Here is a 24,705-nt window from a genome sequence, read left to right as displayed (position 1 = left end):
GTTGTCATGTGCTTTTTTCTTTTCTCTCTCTCTCTTTTTTTTTTTTTTTTTTTTTTTTTTGAGACGGAGTCTCGCTCTGTCGCCCAGGCTGGAGTGCAGTAGCACGATCTCGGCTCTCTGCAAGCTCTGCCTCCTGGTTCACGCCATTCTCCTGCCTCAGCCTCCCGAGTAGCTGGGACTACAGGCGCCCGCCACCTCGCCCGGCTAATTTTTTGTATTTGTAGTAGGGACGGGGTTTCACCGTGTTAGCCAGAATGGTCTCCATCTTCTGACCTCGTGATCCGCCCCCCTTGGCCTCCCAAGTCTGCGAATTTTCTAATTGGATTTTTTTTTAATTGCTGGGTTTTAAGAGTTCTTTCTATAGTATAAATATTTTAGCTTATTTTAGATAAATAACAGCTTAACATATGACAAGCTAAGCATCAATACATTATTAAAATATGCATGAGGATAAAAGTTATTTTATGAATATAGGAGCTACTTCTTGGTGCATAACATAATTAGTGTTCTTTATGTAAGTGACCGATTGAATGACTATATCTATCTATTTTGATCAACTTGAAATAGTTATAGTCTTCCATACTAAGTAAAGAATTTCCATGAAGAAATGTAATATTTGGCTGTCAACAGTTCAGATGTTCAAGCTTTATTATCTTGCAAAAAATGTAAATAAATGAACAGCAAAGAATAAAAGAGAAGCAGATAAATATGCTATTGTGCCAAATATTTCATTTTACATGGAAAAACGCAAAGCTAAAATAAAGGTTAAGCTGGATCAAGAGAGATATTTTTGCATTTGTTGCTATATGTTTTTATGCTGTATCATAAATGTATTTTCTTATGAGATATTTCTCTAAATTTAGGATGTGATTTTAAGTTAGATAAGCAAAGAAATTCTCTCAATGTTGTAAAAAACTTCCTACCCCTCAAATTTTTGGTTATACATGTAAAATCCTACTCTTAGAGATTTAGTAAAAATGTATTAAATTGTGATATCCTTGAAACAGATAGCACATTAAGGTTTGACAATGTTTTATTGTATAAATGTGAGTACTTTCATCATATCTTTCCTCACAGGTAGGAGGGATTGAGAAGTAAAAGGCATAATCAGAAAATAGATACCTGTGATACTTGGCAGCCAAAGAGGAACAAATGGAACTTTAGGATGCTGATGATAAAATTTACCTTTTAATTTAGAACCATAACTTTACAGACAAAATGCATAGAGAATATAATGTAACGAAAAAACTAGCTGTAAAAAAAATTTACCTCCTATACTTACCTTACAGATAGCAACAAATAAACTATAGCAACATATCCCTTCATCTGCTCTTTCCAGTGATATATCTGGTGGCAAAGAACATCAGGAGTCTGAAGGAGGATGGGGCAAGCAAGTTCTGGGATGTTGACTTTCCAAATTTATTTGTTATTGGTTACAGTCTTATTATTCATTCAGACCCTGTTCATAAGAACTGGAGGAAATCTGTATGGATTCTGACATTTATCAAAGAGTTATATAATAAGACATATATTACTTGACTAAGTGAAGACAACAGCTGTGATAAATGTGAGCTGGATTCTACTTTTGAATTCCAGATTATTTAATACTCACAAAGTATTACAAATTTAATATTCACTCAAATAATTGGACAGAAGTAATTGAAATAAAATTTCAGTTGCAGTGTTATTGGATATAGACAGTTGGAAATATTATCTCTTAAGGCAAGCTTACTGAATTTCTGAAACAACTAGCAGATTAAATAAGTGCAAAGAAACATAACTGGATACCTTTAATCTGTTTCTGTATTTACAAGGATTGCATATTCTACGTAACTCCTCTTTACCTCAAAAATATAAATAGAAAGCTTCCTTTTTGTCAGTTGCAGAGAGTCACTAATCTTTTGTTTATATGCTTTAAAAACTTCTCATAACACATATATTTTTTGGTGGAGTGTGAGGACCTGTAAGAAAGCCAGCTAAATCTCAGTCAATTTTTAGCAAGGTTGAGAAATTCTCCTTACCTGATTCTAAAGTAGTAACAATCACTTCAGCACTTGACTTCCCTTCTACATATGCAGCACTAATGTTCCCAGTAAATGCAGTGATCACTACAGAATACCTTGTGAATGTTTCTAAATCTTTAATTTCTATGGTTTTATTTTCTTCATTTGACTTGATGAAGGATATATTAAATTCATCATTATCTACCTATAGGAAAATATAAGTAAAAATGAAGGAAGCAGCACTTGAGATCTAAGTCACTAAAACATAATAATACAAAGCTACATGAGCTGTATTTATCTAGCCAAATTTTAATTTATTTATTTTACAATCAGACTGCCCTGGGAAGTCTAAAGTGCTATTATAACAGTTTACTAATTATTAATTATCTTAATAGTTGAAAGTAAAAGAAAAAAGCCCAACCAGACAACCACGATTAACCAACCCATTAAATAAATAAGCAAAAATCATCTTTGCAGTCAATGAAACTCTACTTTTGACTCCAATATTTTGTAGAAGAAAGCATAGAGGTTTTAGTACCTAATCACACAGGGTTCAAATCCCAGACTGGCCACTTATAGCTCCTGTAGTATTTGAGAAACCACATACACAGTCTAGTCTTTCAATTCCTGTAAAATTGGGCTAATAACATCTATTTACAGTGTTTCATTGAGATTTTAAAAGGACAGGTCTAAAGTAGCTGGCACATAGATTTCAATATTTTTTTCACCATTACCCACAAAAGGAAACACTCTTTGTAACATAATTCAGAAGATAAGACTGACAGATATAAAATATATATGTATCTTATGACTGTAATACATTTTTCAGAAATACACCATCTTTCTGAAGTACACTTTGATATCTTCTGCTCTTTTTAATTTTATTACAGCTCATTTAAAAATGCTGATGATGGCTGCAGTTTGAAAAACCCTGATTTAGCACTATGCATAGCACTGGATAATAATTAATCATGGATGTCATAATTATTAATGTGCATACATGAGTGTCTTTAGGCATATGGAATGTAGCTATATGATTTGTTCAAACATAGTCTGTCCTTTATGGAGGTTCTGGCCTATTCACTCCAGATATTAAGCATAGCTAAACTTGCTAGCACTAAGTAGAAGGGTTTTTCCCAGACAACCATGAGAAAATTCAAAATCCTATCATACATACTACTCTCAGGTACCTTAATTGAAACACTTAAAACCAGGTTTTATACACAGTGAACACTTCCAAGTCCATTTTCAACTTGACCCTCCCTCATGACTTTGAAATATTTTTTATTTGTTTGTTTGGTTGGTTCAATGTATTCTTTTAATGCTCTTTGCTAAGAACATATTTTATTGATAATATGAAACACACTTATTGATTTGCATATGGTATAACTATATTGTAAATGTTGTCCTGGAAACTCATTTATAGAGATGTTTTCTGAGGTAATATAAATAAAATTAACTCAATTTTTTAAAAAAGATGTTGCTATAAAAGAAAAAAGAAACATAGTAAAAGGATGATATAAATAATACCATTGTTGGATACAGTCAAATAGATCATCCCCACCTTAAGACAGAGCAGTGGACAGAAATGCCCCACTTCTCGAAAATGGAAGAAAAACAAATCAGCACAGGAATCCTATTGATCAGGAATATATGCCACTGGCAGAAAATGTATATTTAACTAGTTGTTAACATTTAAATATCACATAAACATACGCTTTTTGGAATTTCCCTTAAGACTGGGCTTAATTTCATGCTGAAAAAAATATTATTGAGAGGTGTGGAGACGGGAACTGTTGACCTCTGTAAAGGGGCCTGGGTCCCGCTCATTGGAATCCCACTCAGTTGGCTTCACTTTGACTACTGGTTCATGTCACTTGTCTATTATAGCTATTTGAATTCTGATTTTATAGAGGTGAGGTGACCTCCTCAGGATTACTTAGAAGCAGAGGTAGGATTTGAGTCCAGGTCCTTCAAGAGTCCATAGCATTCTACACTTCCACAAGGTCACTGGGTTTGATCTTACAAATTTAACTATTTATAAATTATTATTCTTCCAATGCCTTCCATTAAAACAATAGATAACAAATATCAAGCCATAAAAATATGACATGGCATGCATATATTATATCTTTAAAAATATTTAACAAAATCTGAAAGGAATTCTCAGTCCTCAAATGTGGCAGTATAAAAGATCATTATTACCTTTCTTTATTAAACCTACTACACCTTTGTTGTTGTTAACTACTACTTGTCCACTTACCCAGGACTGAAATCACGTCTTTTTGACTCATTTTCCTTCAATCAATTCCAAGTTTGTTTGCTCATATTGTACTTGATAATCTATTATTATAAAAGTCTTTCATCATTTTTGAAGTGTGACTTTATATACATTATCAGCAATTAGACTCTGTTTCTCCTCTTCCTGCCCCACTTCCTATTTTTTCTTCTCTTCCTACCCTGCCTCTACCCTTTCCCATCTGGTGTACCCCTATTCATTCATCAAGTCCCAGAATATATTTAACCTGCTGTATGAAGTCTCCTTTATCTTCTATGCCCCCCATAACAGGAACTTTAATTACTTTGTTAGCTTATATTCCCCGCAAAACTTCATACCTCAAACTCTATAATTAGCTGTTTCTATTCCAGTTTGTACCGCTAGGGTGTGAGCTACTTGACAGCAGAGCTTTATGTTTTTCATCCTTGTCTTGATGAACAGAAGCTACTCATAACAATTTGTTCAGTGAAAGAATAAAAGGAACAATGAAAATGACCATAAATGCATTAATTTCCAGCAGAATCATCTAGGATGATATTTACATTTTATAAAGTTTTCTTATAATATATCTTTAAGAATGACAACTTTTGTTTACACTTTTAAAGTTAAGAGTTTTATCTGTGTGGCTAGTATTTTGTAGAAGACAGGCTGCACAATAAGTTCCAAGTGCAACGCTATGTATTCTTCCTTAGTCTGGGAACCAATGATTCTTGAATGTTGATAATTACATATTAATGAAATGAGCTGCAGACATGCTTTATCAGAGTTGTTCACCTCTACATATCCAGCGTCTAGCACAGTTCTGGCACATTGGAAGTGTTTTAAAATGTGTGAGGAAGGAAGGAAGTAAGGGAGAGAGGGAGGGAGGGAGGGAGGGAGGGAGGAAGGAAGGAAGGAAGGAAGGAAGGAAGGAAGGAAGGAAGGAAGGAAGGAAGGAAGGAAATGCCTCTACTTAATTCCAAGAATCCTAAAGAAACTGTGAATTACTAGGTTCTGTCTGAATCTGTTCTTGCTATTGTTGATCTAAAGGAGTTTCGGTAAGGCTATATTTATGTTGGCAAATTTTATTTTCTATTTAATGGCCTTCCCTTTCTCCTGTCAAGCCATTGTCAGTCTGATAGTTTTAGCCAACTCTTCGCTCTGTGAGAAGTTATTCACCGTCTCTGTGCTTCAGATTTCTTTTTTGCAAAATGAAGGTAATAATGTGTACATCAAAATATTGCTAAATAACATGCAATAAGATAATGCATAGGAAGAGACGAACATGTAACTTGTATAAAATAAGCAATTAAAATATTCGTTATCTTCCCATTCTACTCTCTTTCCCTTGCTCACTTTGAAACTCAGCAAGAAAGCTACAAGAATGAGATTACAAAATCATTTCTTAATATGTTTTTTTTCTTCCTTTAAGCAGAATTTCCAAGGGAGAACTATTTTCGTTAATAAAGTGCCTTTCATTTGACAGAATAAAGCTTTATCACTTTATAATTTGTTTTTAATGCATATTCCCAGGACATTCATCATTCATGCTAATTATTTTTGGCTAATTACATACTAAAATCTTCACAAATATGCTCTACAAAAGGAACAGAAAATAGAGACTGAATTGGAGAACAAATGTATCAATAATTCTTCAAATTTTATTTTAATGATGACAGGTCTTTTGAGATAGAAGTATTATATCTCCTTTTAAGGAATACTACAAAGACATAATAAAATGTTAAAGTTGGACAAGAGACAGAGGTAGAGAGAAAGGAGGAGAAATCACGATGTTATCCAATTTAATGCATAAGATGCTATTAGAAAACTGTGTCCAATGGGCTCAGCAAAACCCAAGCAGGGTGCAAAGGAAATACTTCCAATCTTTATTCTGGCTAATAGTTCTGCATTATCGACATCATTGAGCATCCTATCTTACATACAGGGTTTGACTTTCATGCCTGGATTTCCGTCTAAATGACTGTCTACTCCCATTCCGTCTCTTCAGTGGCCTCTTATTTAAGTATTGATATTCCCCAGGATGCTATCTTTGGGTTGTCATCTTTGCACATTCCATAGTGAATCTCATTCACTCCTATAATTTTGACTATCTTCTAAATACTAACATTTCCCAAATCTGCAAATCCAGAATTTCTCTCCTGAGCTCCAGATCCATATTTAATGCTGCCAATGTGTGTATTGACCTGGAGGACTGCCACATATTTCAAACTCAGTGTGTCTAATACTGAACTCATTCTTTTCCTCTACAGATCTGTTCCTCCTCATAATCTTATGTCATATAACTTACAATCATCCTTAATTATCCTACTCACTCACCATCATGAGTTAGTTGATTTTTCACCAAATTCTATAGATTTAGATTATTTTTCATTCTGTTTTCTTGTTACATTTCCTCTGTTCTCTTTCCTTGCCCTTTTTTTTTTTGTATATAAACTATTTATTAACAGACAAGGCCTACAGACTTATTTCTTCTTGGACACACCCACGGTGCGACCACGGCGGCCAGTGGTCTTGGTGTGCTGGCCTCGGACACGAAGGCCCCAGAAGTGGTGCAGCCCTCTATGGGCCCGAATCTTCTTCAGTCGCTCCAGGTCTTCACGGAGCTTGTTGTCCAGACCATTGGCTAGGACCTGGCTATATTTTCCATCCTTTACATCCTTCTGTCTGTTCAAGAACCAGTCTGGGATCTTGTACTGGTGTGGATTCTGCATAATGGTGATCACACGTTCCACCTCATCCTCAGTGAGTTCTCCCGCCCTCTTGGTGAGGTCAATGTCTGCTTTCCTCAACACCACATGAGCATATCTTTGGCCCACACCCTTAATGGCAGTGATGGCAAAGGCTATTTTCCGCTGCCCATAGATGTTGGTGTTGAGTACTCGCAAAATATGCTGAAACTTTTCAGGGATCACTAGAGACATGGTGGCAGCACAAGCGGCGGTGTGTAGGCCTCCTGTGGAAGCTCCTTGCCCTTTTAGAGTTTCCTGTCTCCTTGCCTGATTTTGCACCCCCATACTGCTCTAAATCTGTCCTCTACACTGCAACCATACCTATCCTACACAGTAGAAATCTGTATCACCAACTGGCACCCCACTGCCCTTAACATAAAACCCTAACTCTGTAACTTGTTATATAGTCGGCCTCCAGATCTAGCTTCACCTCTTAGAACTTTTTTTTTAAATGCTATGACCTGGGATTGCCAAAAGACTTGATTTTTCTTGAATGAGGCTTACTTTTTTATACCCCTATTCCCATTTACCTTTTATGTTCTGCTTCACTTATTTTTCAAGACTTAGTTCTGATGTTATTTTATCTAGAAGATATTTCTCCTAATGCCTTCTTTCTTCTCATTTTGTATTATGAATCACTTTCTACTGTATGTAAACCAGATCTTTGTATTACTACCAATTCAACCACTTGTATGTGTGTATGTATACATACGATATATATATTCTATATGCTGATAATAAATATAATAATAGTGTTACTAATATTTTATATTTATTGAGCATTTATCATGTGTCAGGTAACGTTCCAAGTTCTTTATGCATGTTAACTGATTCAGTCCTCATACCCTGTTTACTATTATTAATCTTTACTTTACAGATATAGACATTGAAACACAAACAGTAAAGTAATTTTCCTAGTGTCTAACAGAGCCAAAATTCAAATTCAAATAGTCTGGTTCCAAATCTTGTATTATTAACAATTTTATACTGACTTTTACAGAAGGTAAGACATGCCTTACCGATTTGACATCAATCAGATAATATGTTGGTCCAGTAATGACAGCAGGTTCACTCCAGCTTATGCTGATGCTGAAAGGTGATGTTGCTACTACATGAACATTTTCAGGAGGACCATCTGGAGCTATGACAATAGAAAATCAATTATCTCGCTACATTAGAATTAGCACTTGCTACAGTATAATAATAGAAAAGACCATGAAAAATGGATAGTCATAATGAATTAATTTTACATTAATTTATACTTCACAGAGTGCTAAAGGCATTACCAAATAAAAAGATCCAATTATTTAAAATTAGTTACTCTATGTGAACAACTTCCACATGAAAACTTAATTAATTAAAATCATAAGTACATTATTTTGAAACTTGAAATAATACTTTGAAAGGAAAGCATTACTATTGCTAAAGTAAACCTTTTTAAACAAATAAATATTTTTCTTTTAAAACAGTTAACCTAGCAATGCTGTTTTAAGAAAACCCTTGCAGAAATGTAGTATTTGACTACAGAGAGATAGAGAAGCACAGTTGAAAATTAAAACTGGTATAATGAAAGTATACATACATTGTTTTACAAATGTAAATTGAGTTGATTTTATTGTTTTCGCTGAGGGTGGAGAATACGAAAGCGTTATTCAATTGTTCTGATCTATTATTAGAAATGCAATCTTCAAATATTTCTTGAATTCCTCATGATTCCAATTAAATTCTTTAATTTGTTCTACTTTCTTAATTTGTTCTACTTTGTTATTTTTTCAGTAATGCAAAACAAGAGACAATATTTTAAAAATGTTTCTGTTTAAAATCCTTATGTGTACAATTTCAGTCTGTGAAGCCACTAGGAATTAGGAGAGATAATAGTATGCAGGGAAAGATTTAGCCACAGTTAATTTCACACAGACATTAACGTAAGAACACTGCTGCACACACCTCTGTTCTTTCGAGGCCCCTAGTCATTTCTAATGATATTAAATATTGGGAGATAAGTATTTCCCAGTATTTTCAATTTTTAAATACATATGGGCAAACATTATTGAGAAAGTACTATCCCACAGATCCTTAGAAGATATAATCTGGAAGATAAAATATTCCTTTCCTCAAATAATTCATAATCTAGCAAGAATACAAGTTGTATGATCTTGGTCAAACACCAAAATGTTTGAACCTCAGTTTGCCCATCATATGAATATTTTATAGTGCTTTAAAAGGAATTACGAAAACAAAGTATGTAAAAGTGACTAGTTCAGTATTTGCCACATTGTCGTCAATTATCAAGATATCATAAAAGATAAAGATAAGGGATAAATAGAAATAAATAACTATAAATATAATCTACAATGAGAGAGCAAAGTGATGATACAGATGGGGCAGGGTTGCAAGGTAAAGACGCACTGTGAAGGTGGGAATTGCACTAGGCCTTGATAGATGCGAAGGATACAGCAGGGTTAGGGGCACTTCTATGATAAGGGGAGGATCATAGAAAAGTCACAAAGACATAAACAACAGGATCCACAGACAGATGGAGTTGTATTGATGTAGAATTGCTTATCTTGGTAATGTTATTATTTACAAGTAAAAAAATATTATTCTAGGAAGGAGTCAATAAACTTCACCAGATTTCCAAAAGGATTCACGGTACAAAAAAAGATTCAGAATCCCTAAATCCAAGAAACAGAACTATTACAGAGAGACCAGCATCTATGAAGGAATAAAAATGAACAAGCCCAAGCAGTAATTTAGGAATTAAGCTAGAGAGTACTTCATTGTTATGTAAAAGAATTTGGAGTTTAATCTTTAAATAGTGGGATTCCACTGAGGTTTCTGAGAAAGGAATTATTTTTCCATTGATTTAGGAAGACAACTCAGGTAGCGATGAAAAAGTTATCTGAAGCACACTGAGTGTAGATAAGCTCTTTCCAAAAAGCCAAGTAAGACATGAGATCCCAAATAGGAATAGTGACAGAAGGGATAGATAGGAGGAGATGAAACCTAGAGTCACTATAGAAAGATTAATAAAAAGAACTCAGGGAATAATTTGATGTGGGTGCAAATTGAGATAGAGAAAGTAGTAGAAGCTAATTCATGCATTAATATTGGTGAATTTTGACAGTTCACACCATCTCATTCAGGAACATACACTGATTTTGGTGGGGTAAGACTATGGTAGGAGATGATAAATTTGGATTTGGATTTGTTGAGTTTGAGAACCTACAGAAGTCTGAGATGCCTACCTGGCAAATGGAAAGATGAGCTTGGAATGAGGCAAATAGGATCAGAATGGAGAAAGTTTTTGTCCTTGTTTTTAAATTGCAGATAAAAGTTGGGATGGTATAAATATGGGTAGTGTATCTCGTTCAAGTGAATCACACGTTCTGAAGAGAGTCAAAAGGTTTATTTAAATACCAGATAGGTATAAGATGTTACTATCATTTGAACGTGTCCCCTCCAAAATTTAGATGTTGAAATACAACGGCCAATGGGATGGTATGAAGAGGTGGGGCCTATAAGAGGTGAGTACATCATGAGAATGCCTCCCATGGTGAATGGGATTAAGGTCCTTATAAGAGAGGCTTCATGAAGCATTTGGATAGCTTGCCCTTCTGCTTTCCACTGTGTGAGGACATGCGTTCCTCCCCTCCAGAGGGTGTAACCCTCACCAGATAAGCAAATCTGTCTGCACCTTCATCTTGGACCTCCCAGCTTCCAGAACTATGAGAAAACAAATGTCTGTTCTTACAAATTACCAAGTCTCTGATACTTTGTTATAGCAACACAAAACAGACTAAGAGATTAATAGTGGTGACAATCTTTAAACTATGAATAAGTAATTGATATTTAGAATATATTTCTTAGGCATATAACATTACGTCTATGGAATTTAGGTGCACAACTCAATCCAAAAATATTTTAATAATAGCATTGACATATTTTAATAATAGTGCTTGACTGTAACCATACAGGAATCTAGAAAATACATTTTAGGAAGTTTCAGTGAAAAAATACCTTTGGAGTGACAAAGATACTCTTCCTATTTGTACTTCTGAAAACTGTGCAATAATCTAAACATTGACACCCCTTACTCAAAGATCCAGTTTCATATTGCCAAGAAAACATCCAGGGGAGAGGGTGAAGAAAGGATGCTCCAGGATTCAGGGGTTTGATGAGCTAAGAGGTGCTAATGATAAAGACAGAATTGGGTACACAGTTTCTCCAACAACTAAGGTATGAAGGAATCATACACATACCCTGCATAAACAGACATTTTCATTCTTTTTACTGCTAGCTTATGATCCTAGGAAAACCGCCTCAAATTGTAGCCTAATTCATTTAGGTAATTATACATAACAGATGAGAGCTATAAGAGGTCTCCCACCATCAGCATAATTAATTGCTTTGAAAAATATAAATATAAGATGCTATGTGGGTTTCAATGGCCTCTTTTCTGCCTCTGACTCTATAAAAGGGGATGGGATATGAGCTATGAATAAATGTATTAAGGCTCCTTTATTATTAATGTTTTTTGCAAAATTTGACTTCCAGCTCTGTAAGAACCAGTGTGGAGAGAAACGATTTTCTGACCGGCCACACATTTCAAGTGGTATAAAACAGGAAAATATTTTAGAGTCCCCTTGTCTTTATTATAACCAAATGTTTAGTTGGCTTTGAGAATAAACTTATGCATTCATTTAATGAATAAATATTTATTAAGCAATTAATATGTGCTAGGCACTAGGAGGACAAAAATCCCATACAGGTGATCAAGGTAGCTTTTGATCCATCCATAAAGCTTCTACTGTTTAACCTTTTTCATTTAGTAACAGTTTACTGAACACCTATGATATGCCAGGCACTTTGGAAGTGCTGGGAATAGAGAAGAGAACCAAAGAGACAAAGACCATGGAACTTCTATTTTAATGCAATTGAGAGACAAATAGTATATATTAGAAAAATATAAATAAATGAATATATAATACACAAGTAAATTATATACCATGTTAGGAAGTCTTATGTACCATGATGAAAAATGAGACAAGGTCATGGGAATGAGGATGCTTAAGGGTGTTACTATTTTAAATATAGTGGTCAGCACATGCCTCACTAAACAGATAACATTTAAACAAGTATTTGAAGGAGGTGAGAGAATACTGTTTGGAGGAAGGGTGTCCAGGAGGAGAATGGCCCGTGCGAAGACCCTGAGGCAGGATTTCGGCTGGTATGTCCGAAGAATAACAAGGACCACAGTGAAGCTGAAGCCCAGTGAGTTGGAATGAGAATCTGAGAGGAAATGGGGGCCAGATAATGTAAGGCCACTAAGACCAGCGTTAATGTCTTCCTTTGTAAGTATGGCTATTGTGAACAAAAAGACAAACACCATGAAGTAGAAGGGGCTGTGATAGATTGTGATCCTTGGTATCTAACTCATACCAGAAACATGGGCTAAAATTAATTACATCAAAAAGGAAAGGTCATCTCCAAAATCTATTTGATTCATGTACCTCTGTAACATATACTACTCGATACTGTTGGAGCTATACTTTTCAACCTAACTCATTCTAGCAAGCAAGTAGAGTGGCACATTATTGTTGCCCAGACATCATGAAAAATTTATGGAGGATTTTCTGCGGCTAAGAAAGTTGTGAGATTTTTCTGCGGTAGCTTGTATCTGGAAAAAATTCTGTATCTCTGCTCTATAATGGCTTCCTCAGGTCTCAATTGAGGACAAAGTACAAAACCATTTCCCAAGGAAACTTTGGCTTGTGAGTATGTCTGTATGCCAGCTCAGAAAGCAATATAATGCTTTACTTTCAACTTCTCTTCTTTCACAATAAAACGTCAACGCTGCAATCATTCCTTTAATACTAGCAATCAAAGCCCTCATCAGGGAGTGTGTGACCCCAAGCAGAGCTAAGAGGAAAGTGACATTCAAAGATCATTCATGACAACACATATAATCATCTATACTACTAAATATTTTAAGTTCCTTGCACTGATCAATGATTATAAAAAAGCAAGGTATTTAGCCCCTTGCTGAGCTATGCTTTAAAGTCATTTCTTGAACTTTTCCCAAAATCGTTTTCCCTTCTTTCTTCCTTTTTTAAAAGAAACAATCACTCTAAACAATGTTTGCATTTTCAATAAAGTTCTCGATAAAAGTGCCTGTCTTGTTACACAAGTTTCCTGTGTTGAATCCTTTGTCAAAAATTTCTTTCAGCATGTATTTTGCCAACTTGTATTCTTGAAGGATTAGAGCTCCTAAATCCAAACTAAAAAATAAAAGTAAACTTATATAACTGAATATATATATATATATATAAATATATAATATATAACAAGATATGTTTCACCTGTCTGGACCAATGAAAGATAATTGTTTGATTAATTCACAGGTAATTTAAGAGAAATATTTATGTCCATCTATTATAAAACAGTATCTAATTATTTTAGTATTGTACAATATTATAATATACTTATATACACATACAAATTATTTTAGGTATTTTTCTTACGAAATTTAACAAAATTCTCAAAACATATAATAAAATACATCCAGCATTTTCTCTGTTATCACAGCATATAGTAAACTACTACTAGTGTCACATAAGGGTGGCTACAAAATTACATTTATGAATGTCAACTACAAAAATAAAGGGAGCTTATGGTGGCAAAGGTATGAGGAGTTGAAAATATGCCAGTTTAAAAGCTTAGTAACTTATAAGCATCTTTGGGAGATTTTGTTTGTCTCCCCATATACTGTCACATTCTGATTTAGGATTGTTTGTGAAATGAATCTAGTCAGTAATGGGCCAAGATATCACTCTACCCTTTCTGTTATAAATCACAGCAATTTACTCAGTAGGAATGATCTATCCTTATTCTCTCATTCCCCATAATCCAATCACTTCCTCTCATAAGCACTTTCCCCCTGGTTTTCACCATAATGCATTTTCTGTAACTAACAACCATCATTTCCTGATTATCATGCTTCTATCCTTGCACAGGAATGTGGGTCTTACGTGGGTCAGGGTCATCTTTCCCATCCATCTGTGTCTTGATGCTAAGTGTGTTAGCTGAAAGGTGAGTCTGGATAGACCATCATTTTGCCTAGTCCATATGAAAGTTTGAATGCCCCCATCCATGCCACTTTGATTAAGAACCTACAAGTTTTAGTGTGCCTAATACTATAATTTTAGAATAAGCACATTCAAAGACTTATTTGTAACTTTGCAATCTGCAGATCCCTGTAAGTGTAACTTAATAGTGGAAAATATTCTAGAAAATACTCTGTGGTTTTTAATGTACTTCGTTATGATGACTTTTCTAAAAGAATAAACATAAATGAATAAATGGTTTGACAGCAACTCACAAAACAGGAAACTTCGGCTCTACATAGCTGCAATTTAAATTATCTGCACAACTGTTTGAATTTAAGTTCAGTATAAAAAGTTTACTAAAAGGGCCTACCATCCAGGGTGTTTTAGTTTCAGGATTTGGTACACTAGGCCACCAGATTTCTAGTGACTGTCATCACTAAATGAAGGGCTCTGTTGTTTCTCAGCTACACAAATATTAACAACTTCAAGGACTACAAGTCGACTTTGACTCAGCACATCTGGACAAATTAACACTGAGTGTTAGATGTCTCTCAGGATTAGAAGAAATCCAACAGGCTGGTGGATTCCTGTGTCTTAAGCAATTCAGGGCATCAAGCGCCCTGAAGTAGCTCTGCAATTGGATTCATTATATTTCCACACCGCAAGAGTATCTCAGGACATATTCCTGTCCACTGGTTAAAACACTTTGATAACTGGCTATGCTTTTGTAGTTTGGATGTTTTCCTAGAGCCCAGGGATTTTGCTGACCAAAATGCAACACCACTGTTGGTGTAGGAAATATTTCCTGTCATTTTATAAGATGTTAATTGTGTTTTCTAATTAGATTTCCTAACAGCAAGGTGGTGCTGCAGAGGGTATAGTATAATGGTGTTACAAATACAGCAAGCCCAAGAATTTGTCAGATTAGATTCATGAGTACTAAGAATGATTCATGGATGTTCATAGTATTAGACCTCACTGTATGATATTTTATCTGATGCTTAAGTGAGTTATTTTCTGACTAATTTCAGACTGGCTTAAGTTGGAAAAAAATACAAAATACAAAAAAAACCCTCTCAGTTTCAATACTGGCCATGCCAGGTAAGAATGAAAATACTATAATAATTACTATTACTTTAGAATCAGATAATATGTATTTTGTGAGAATAGCATCATGTTTATAAAACAACTTTTTACAACAGTGGTCCTCAAAATATGTCTCCAGGCGAGCAGCATGAACATCACTGGGGAAGCCATAGAAAAGCAGTTTCTGAGGCACTACCCCAGACTTACTGAATCAGAAACCGTGAGTGTGGGGCTCAGTCCTCCAGGTGGTTGTAATGATTGTAGTTCAAGTTTAAGAACCACTGCTCTATAATGTCAACATGCCATTTGAAGAAATAGTGACACTGCTCTTCAGATGAGATGACCAATGATTACAACTCTTAGAAATAGGGGTGGAAAAAGGGAATTGAATTATTCCTTCTGTGAAGACTAGGGAAGCAGATATAAAGGAAGTTTGGGGGCTGGTAATCAACATGGAAACATGTATCAAGCCATCAAATTCTCCACAGACTGGTCTCCTCCTACCTTTCATTCTATTTTAATTCTGGATAAACTATGAAGAGGGTTCTCCCTACTCACTTCCTCCCATCTCAAAGTTTCTAGAATAATAACAGGTCAGCATGTTCCATTAGAGCATAAAATATCACCGCTTTCATGCTACCATGAAGCTCTGCATTGGAACAACCTGGAATAATTCAGGTAAGGCCATCACCATAATGGAGTCTTAGGACCAGGATAAATGTTGCTATTTTCTTCTCATATTCATTTGTATGCAGGCATAATTGGGGTAAAAATATATCTAGGATATCATTAAAGAAAAATAAAAACCAAGGGTTTCAGAAACCTCAAAAGTATAATTTTGAGGTGTGTGTCAAAATTCTCACTCAATTTGTCTTGGGAGATGATTGGGCAGTTGGATAGCTTCTCTATGTGATATTAGCTAGTACCTCTCCATCTCTTGGTACTTGTCTACAACCCTGAGGCTTTGCTCAAGTCCTAGTCAAGATCTAAGAGGGCAGACTCTGTGCTAGAAATAAAGACTTATGAATGAATTAATGTTTTAAATACCTAGAATAGTACCAGCACATAGCGAACACCCAATAAGGTAAGTCATTGCTAATATTCTTCACTGTGCAGCCTAGGGCTCTCATTTTATTTACTAGGCATGAACAAAAAGTGACCAAGACTCCATACATAGTAATCCTAGGATTTTTCTATAATTTGGAATTTTCATAGTTAAATCAGAATTTTCTCTACTTTCTTAGTAAATGCAGAAGAAATGGGAGCTGAAATTTTGCTGACCTAGGGCCTAATGCTGAGCTAGAACTTAGAATTGAGGTTAAAGACAAAAATTCACAATGCATTACACCTACTTTACGCTTCTTGCTGAATGAACAGAAAGAAGATTCTCAGAAGCATAAAAGTTAATTCGATTCAACATGAAATTTAGTTTGAGATCCCAGAGAACATAGGAGAATTCATTTGAAGTTTAAAAAGATAAAATACAGCTAAGCTATAAATGGGGAGAAAATTTCCTCCCCTTTTTCCTTTATGAAAAGCAGACTTTCTAAAATATTGATGATTTAAAAAAAAAAAAACAGTGATAATCCTTACACTTTTCTCTGTTTGATTTTTAGTGATTTTGCTACAACTTTCCACTTGCTTATGTAAATAGGATTTCAAAACAAGTATTTTTATTTTAATTCTAGAATATTTGCATCATAACCTAGCATAAGGTCTTTTGACATCAGATATATAGTTGAATGCTTTATTACTTTAATATTATATGCTTTCTATGATTTCCTTTAAATTATGATTTCACCCATATATCTCTTCTTTGTAATCACACTTAGCACTCCAAATTTAAACATCGTTCTTCCTCTTTGTTCTTTCATGGACCATCAACCTATTATAATTCTGTCTCACTATACATATTTATCACCAGCTCATTATCTCAGTTAATCATTTAGATATTTTTAATGCTTCTCCAATCTATTCTGAATTGGGCATTTATTATTTTCCTTCACTGTTTGAAATATTCCTAAATGCAATAATTATTTCTTTCCTATATGCAATAATTCATATTTTTATATGTAATAGGAATATTTCATATATGCAATTATTTATATTTCTTATGTTAATTAATGAAAAGAAAAGTCACAAAATGATCAACAATATAAAATAGACTGGTTTTGTGAAATAAAAGAAGCTGAATATATCAAACATGAAAAGCAACTGGCCAGGAGAATTTTGATTTTGGCAGTAACAATGCAAGTATTTGAAAGACAAGATTTAGACCAAAAAAACTGAAAAAAATCAGTATGAACTATTTTAAAATACGGAGAATTTTGACACTGTACTACTTTAACAATAAAGTCAAATGCCTTTCTTCCATATTCATAAAAAGTCTTAGATTAAAAGTAGGCACAGGGGACAGAAAGGTACATAAGACATGCTCAGCTGGCTATTTCTGCTTTTAAGGAACTCAAAGTCCCACAAAAGAAAGAGAGAGAAATAACTATGATGCAATATGCTCACTTGTTGAGAAACAAGTTTTGGGAGGTGGGACTGGAAATAAGGATTTCTGAAAGGCTTCTCAAAAGAGATACTTAAAAACATAGCAAAAAGATAGCTGGTCACCAGAAAAGGAGGAAAGAAAGGACAATAAGAAAGAACAGCAAAGATTCTGGACCATAAAGGAGAAAGAATAGTGCCTGTATGAGAAATATAAACCAAATCATAAGTGACCTTGTAGAGCTTACTAATGGGCATAGTTTTAACATGCAGGCAAATAGAAAATGATCAAAGATTTTCAGCAGAGGAACATCATGGTCAGGCAGGTGTATTGAAATGCTGAGTTCAGATGAATGGTAGAAAATGAGAGCAGAAAGACTAGTTAATCTCTTTTGTAATCATCTAAGAGATAAATGTAAAGTCTAGATTTAGAGACACTTGAAAAGAAAAATAAACAAATACAAGAGATATTTAGAAGGTAAATACAGTAGGACTCAGGTTTTGCCTTGTGGGGGATGAGAGTAGGTAAAAAGAACTAAAAATGATTTCTAGGTAACTAGTTTGAAGAACTAGATGAATAATGGTGTGGTAAACTGAGACACGGAACACATAGAAAGGAAAAGACTTGCAAGAGAAGGTGGCAATATGGAATTTGAGATGTCTATGGGAATCTAAGTGGTTATACCAATAACTTCAATATTCAGGCCTAGAGGACAGAGAAGTTGTCTTGAATTACCCATTAGGGAGTCCTGCGCAACTAATTTAGAAGACTTTCAACAGCATCTAACTAATTTTGCAGAAGTGCAACCATCATGTCTAGAATAAATGATATTTATTTTCTCTAGTGGTAGCAAGATGGAGCCCATTTTAATACTGCACTGCCACCAAATGAACTTCTAAATGTCTTGAATTATAGATTCCTATTTATTTATGGCTAAAATCACTTCTTAACATGATATAATTGCTTCTTTATAAAAAGGATAATTTCTCTCTCTGTTACTATAACATTTATCACATAAGTGCATTACACAGTTTAGAAGAAACTAAGGAAAACAACCAAACATACAGTAACACATTATTTCTAATTTTAAATAATGTTAAATTGTACTTTGCCCTCTATTTAGTTTTTCTTCTTTTTTAGATCATAAAGTTGCATTCCTTAGAAACTTCTTTGATGAGGCATGTTTTGTTGAATCTTTTTTTTAACCTAACAGATGTTTGGGTAGTTAAAATTCCTCATGAGTATGGTATCCTGTGGTTTTCACAACCTAAGTGTTACCCCAGGAATTTTCCTTTCTTGCTGTCTTCCAGTCTTGGTGGTCTATAGGAGATGCACATTACGAGACTCCCATTTCGTTCCGTACTAATTTCACACCCACACTCCTTTAAAGTTGTACATTTCCTCAGCATTAAGTATCTATTGTGCACCACAGAGACATTTAACAGCTTTTGACTTTACATCACCACCACATATATACACACCACTCAAATTGCTTTTGACTTTAAGGATAATCAGAAAAGTAGATGAGTAAAATAATTTTCAAGACTATAATGTTTCAAGTTAAATATTTCTGCCATTTTTTAAAAATTTCATGCTTATATTTGTATCTATACACTCTGAGCATGCAGTAGAATTATGGCTATTATACGGATTAGTTGAGGACAAAAGCAATTTGGCTTCAATGATCTAGGTAAGAGCATGTGAGAGAAAGAATGGTTAGCTTGAGTTGGTTGAACGTTGTTTCCCTTATTTATTCTGTTTTACAGGTGTACATTCAGATTCACAGGGTAATCCAATTTAAATCTCAGCTTGCATTCTGACTTTTCTCCCTGATCTTCCATTCTGATGCTCTTCGTTATGGGCTCAGATAGTTAATGATAACATGTTTTCTGATTATATAATCCATTGTAGAAACTTTTATAATATTTATTATTAAAACTAGGTGGTCTTTTATTTGAGTTACTCAAATTTTAAACAATTTGATTTCAAACTACCCATTAATCAATAACTCTTTATCGAGAAGATCCAGGTTTTGACAAGATGTTATATTAGTAAGTGCTTGAGTACGATTTTATGTCATTAGGATAAAATGCAGTTCTCTGAGATAGTTATTTTGTGCTATTTTATATTGTTGTTTAGTCTTTTCTCTAATTCAGAGAAAGAGTTATTGTTTTATCTTATATCATTAAACAACATACCGCATTTTTATTTTATTTTTGAGACGGTGTCTGACTTTGTCACCCAGGCTACTGTGCAGTGGCGCAATCTTGGCTCGTTGCAAGCTCCACCTCCCGGGTTCAAGCGATTCTCCAGCCTCAGCCTCCCAAGTAGCTGGGATTATAGGTGCACACCACCATGTCCAGTTAATTTTTTTTTGTATTTTTAGAAGAGACAGGGTTTCACCATGTTGGAAAGGCTGGTTTCAAATTCCTGACCTCAAACAATCTGCCCACATCGCCTCCCAAAGTGCTGGGATCACAGGCATGAGCCACCACATGATCCATGCCACATTTTTGAGTCAATTATACATAATACAAAACTTATTGATTTTCTTCATCCAAATTATTTTTTGAGTTTGCAAAATGGCCATTATATTTTCATCTTTGTTATGCAGAAGCAACATCTATGAATGCCTTATTTTTAATATTAAAAGGATTATTGCTCTTCAAGACTTTTGTTGCTTAACTGTTCTAATTTCTTTTATTCTTACGTTATTTCACCATATATATGATGTGGCAATAAAATATGCAGTGTATTTTTGTCTTTTGTATCAAATATAATCTCAAATTATCTCTTCCTGACTTAATATAATAAATAGAACTTTTATTTTGATGTATGCTTATGAAATTCAGAAATTCAAATGTACAATATTTATCATTAGAAAAATGTCTTCTGTTCCATTGGAAGCAAACATTTCCTCCATTCTTGAAACTAAAAGAAGAGTAACCAACTAATTGTCAAAACTTAAACAATTATTCTCACCCATATGTGACTACTTAGTTGAAAAGCTGTGAGTTTTGAGAATACAATCATATGTTTGTTATCACAAAATTGAAAAATATAAATCTTTTCATCTTTCTCTCCTAATCACAGTGGTAGAAAGTCCATTTTTTGTGTGTCCCCTGGAAATAAAATATGGTCATAGAACTTAAAAGGTGTAAGAAGTGGAGGAAATGGGGTGGAAATAATGATATCCAAGTGGAAAGACTTGAGAATGTAGGATTATTTAGAAATCCAACTTTTCAGTTTCATTTACCAACTTCTGAACTGATCATGTTATATGTTGGTTTATGCTAATTAAACATCTTGTATAATAGTGTCAAGTGTGCCTGCAAGGGACTGTGCATTTAAAAAGTTCACTTCCTGGCTCAGTGTGGTAATTAGAAGCAGGTACTCCTCAGTGAGATACTCAGAATGGGAACCCTTAGTGGCAGCAGGCACAAAGGCACAGGCATATTTTAATCAAAGGTTACAAATCAGCTGTCCACAAGTCAGATCTAGGCTACTGATGTGTTTGGTTCCAATCTCTGGGCATTTACTTATTTCTGTTTTCTAGTTATATTAGAATAGTTATTTCTTGACAAAATCATCAGGCTCAAAATAACCATACCTACTGACTAACCCCAAAGTAAACTGAATTTTTTCCATATTTTTGCTATCTTTGTGATAGCATCATCATCTTTGTCATCACCTGCACTGGAAAACAATCTTTTTTGTCCTACCCACTGGAACTTATTCAATCAAATTTCTCTCATTCAGGGAATATTTATAGAGTATTTCCTGGTACTGGGAACTATTCTAGACAACAAGAAAATATGGGTGGGATGGTGGCTCATGCTTGTAATCTCAGCACTTTGGGAGGCCAGGGCAGGAGGATCACTTGAGCCCAAGAGTTCAAGACCAGCTTGGGCAACATAATGAGACCTCATCTATATCAAAAAAATTTAAAAAAATTTAGCCAGTCACAGTGGCATTTGCCTGTAGTCTCAGCTACTTGGAAGGCTGAGGTGGGAGGATTACTTGAGTCCAGGAGGTCAAGGCTGCGGTAAGCTGTGATCATGCCCCTGCACTCCAGCCTGTGTGAAAGAATGAGATCTTATCACAAAAAAAAGCAATAGTAATGATCAAGGCAGACCTTAAACAGAAGCAAATAAAAATGATCATGTAATTATAAATATTCATTAAAATAACATGATATTATATAAGATTACTGCATGACTATTTTAACTATTTTTAGATTGAGTGGTCAGGGAAATTCATTCTGAGCAGAGATCATTTAAGTAGAGATCTATGTTATAAGAAGCTGCTCATGTGAAGAAGGAGGTGGAAGAACATTTTGGTCAAAAGAAACAGGGAATGCAAAGGTGCAAATTCTAAGAATTTATTTTGTGTAAGCAAAAAAAAAAAAAAAAAAAGTCTAGTATGAGTGGAAGACAATGGTAAGGGGGAACATGGCTATAAATAATGTTAAAGTTTAAGGTAAGAGCCAAGTCATATAGGGCTTGTTAACCATGATAAGAAATGCAAAATTTATTCTAAGAGCCATGGAAATTCATTGGTTAGTTTTAAGCAAGAAAGTGACATCATCTGCTTTAGGTTGAAAAAGACCAGTCTGGCAGTGTAAGAGGCTAGTTAGGCTAGTGATGTGGGAGCAGTAATGAAGAGTTGGACTAATGTAATAGTAATGCAAATGGAGGAATTGGGTTAGATAGTGTGGTTGAAATGAATCATGGGCAAGATTGAGGAGGAAAAGAACAGTGCCTGGATTTTCATTTTCTGCAAACAGATAAATAATGATATGAGAAGGTTTGGTATTTGATCATGATAATTTAGAGAAGTATATTCAACACACAAGCCCAGTGATTAGTTGATCAGGCAGATATACTGATCTAGAAATCTAGGCAGCATTCAGGACTGGATATAGTATTTGAGAATAATCGAGATGTAAGTAGACTTTAAAGCTATAGACCAGAATAAGAGCAGTTAGGGAAAAATCTCCTTGGGGTTGTGTGTTGATAAAGAAGAAAAAAGGGCCAAGTATAGCTCTCTCATCTCTCCAATGCTTACAGTTAAAAAACAATTATTTGCTGAGAATAATTCAGCAAAGAGGACTAAGAAGGAACTACCAGGAAGGTAGGAGAAAAAACAGAAGGGCAGACCTTACAGAAACCAAGTGTCAAAGTACCAAAAAGAGAAAAGGTTGGACAATTGTGTCAAAGGCTGAGTTGTCAGGATTCTACCTCAAATGTTGAATTATATTAACAGACATTTGTTGAACATTTACTATTAAAAACATTATGCCAGATACTCTGGGAAATTATAACAAGAGACACAATTGGTGGCCTAGAAAATAAAGCCCTCTAGATCAAAGTTTATTTCACTATCTATATCTATAAGTGCTAACATGGTATTTGTCACTGAAAATCTATGTCTGTGTGTGTGTAGGTATATTACTATGCTAATAAGTATCAAAAATGTTTAAGAACATGTGATTTGGATTTGAAAGGGATCATCTTTTAAGAGCCTCAGTCAAGATAGGAAGATGATAACATAAGGTCTATATCTGAAGGGTTTATATGGGATGGGTGGCCTGGCAAACCTGAAATTTGCTCTGGAGGGCTGGGGCGGAAATGGCATTTCAGAGAATGCAGCCATTCCCCAGAGCTCTGGCTTGCAGGACTTGATTTGCAACTTATTTATGTTGCATAGAAACCATCACAATTCTATGTAGACAGAGTTCAGGATAAGGAATATAAATTTATTTACTTAATTATGGTTAATTATATTCTCCAAGCAAGCAGGACAAACAGTTAACTATAAACAACAAACCTACGTTGCAAGAGCAATCTTTACTTATACATTGATGGTTTGTATGGAAAAGCATTTAAAGTCCTGAAAGATGTATAGATGGCAAAATAATTTCGAGTATTTGTGTTTCTTCTCTGTATTTTTTTCTTCTTCCTATCTCAAGCTAGGAGTTGAATGCTTGATAATTCTTTGCCTCAGAATTTTGTGCAGTTGAAAAATACAAGCTGAAAAACTACTTGCAGACAGATCAGTCAGGGTTATTGTGGTCACACGTGTTTGTGTGTAAGTTTGAAGTCACTGAAAACGTCGTAAAGTTGGGCTTAAAAGCAGCAGAGCCTCCAAATATGTAAAAAAGAATGTGGGCCTGGGTCAAGGGCATTAGATGATAATCAGTATGGCTTAATGGTAGAGCATCAGAGAAGCTTCCCACAATGCACTGTTGCAATATGAGATTCTAGGACGTTGGCACAACTTTGGGAGTTTGAGAAAAGCCCTAATAATGACTAACATTGAATTTCTCTTTGGGTTTCAACTAAATTAAAAATAAACATGTTGTTATATATGGTAGTGTCCTCAGTTATTTCTATGTTCAGTGATTTTATACACAATTAGATTAAGTATAAAGCATAATATATAGACAGATACAGAATATAACAGAAATCAATATGTATATGTCAGGACAATACTCACGGCCAGGCAGAGTTTGCGTAGAAATCCAATTTGAAGCATTGCCATAGCCAGCACTGGTGCTGGCAGCCACTTGGAATCTATACCATCTAAATTTCTTTAATCCATAGACTGTTTCTTCAGTTAAGTTAGCTTCATAGAGGTATTGAATTTTTTGATATTCAACACATTCTTCGGATTCCCATTCTCTGCATTTTTGAGCACGAAGCTGAGTGGTAATTTTGTAATTTTGAAAGTAGCCAAGGATAGTGTCAGGTCTTATCCATGTCAATGTTGCACTAGTTGACTGTACATCAGAAAAAGCAATATTTGTGGGAACACTGGGAACTAAAAATTAAAGGGAAAAATTAAAAGCAGTTACAATTACCAAACACTTTGTAAACAGAAGAAAGAATAGAATTCTATTATGGAATAGCTAGTAGAGATCTGTCAAATTACTACAGCATTTAGATTAATTATTCCCACACTTAATGAGAAGAACCTTAGAGTGATGCTTCCAGGACCACCATTT

General features: G+C 34.6%; 1 protein-coding gene and 1 pseudogene across 4 annotated transcripts in view; both read right to left on the bottom strand.

Moving 5' to 3' along the window:
- PTPRQ (protein tyrosine phosphatase receptor type Q) overlaps window positions 1–24,705 on the bottom strand; it is a 218,832-nt gene that overhangs the window by 70,192 nt on the left and 123,935 nt on the right. For all 3 annotated transcript variants that reach the window (XM_077952472.1, XM_077952473.1, NM_001193766.3), the window contains 3 exon segments: window positions 24,198–24,521; window positions 8,030–8,151; window positions 2,022–2,208 (listed from right to left, as the gene is read on the bottom strand). In XM_077952472.1, coding sequence (XP_077808598.1) covers window positions 2,022–2,208; window positions 8,030–8,151; window positions 24,198–24,521 — 633 coding nt within the window.
- On the bottom strand, window positions 6,695–7,310 carry LOC697035 (small ribosomal subunit protein uS13 pseudogene; annotated as a pseudogene). Its single transcript, XR_001448119.2, has one exon. The product of XR_001448119.2 is annotated as a small ribosomal subunit protein uS13 pseudogene (transcript).

The sequence above is a fragment of the Macaca mulatta genome, chromosome 11, assembly GCF_049350105.2.
Source record: "Macaca mulatta isolate MMU2019108-1 chromosome 11, T2T-MMU8v2.0, whole genome shotgun sequence".
Classification (NCBI taxonomy): domain Eukaryota; kingdom Metazoa; phylum Chordata; class Mammalia; order Primates; family Cercopithecidae; genus Macaca; species Macaca mulatta.
The sequence above is the reverse complement of the archived record's forward strand: the minus strand, read 5'-3'. Positions and strand labels throughout refer to the sequence as shown.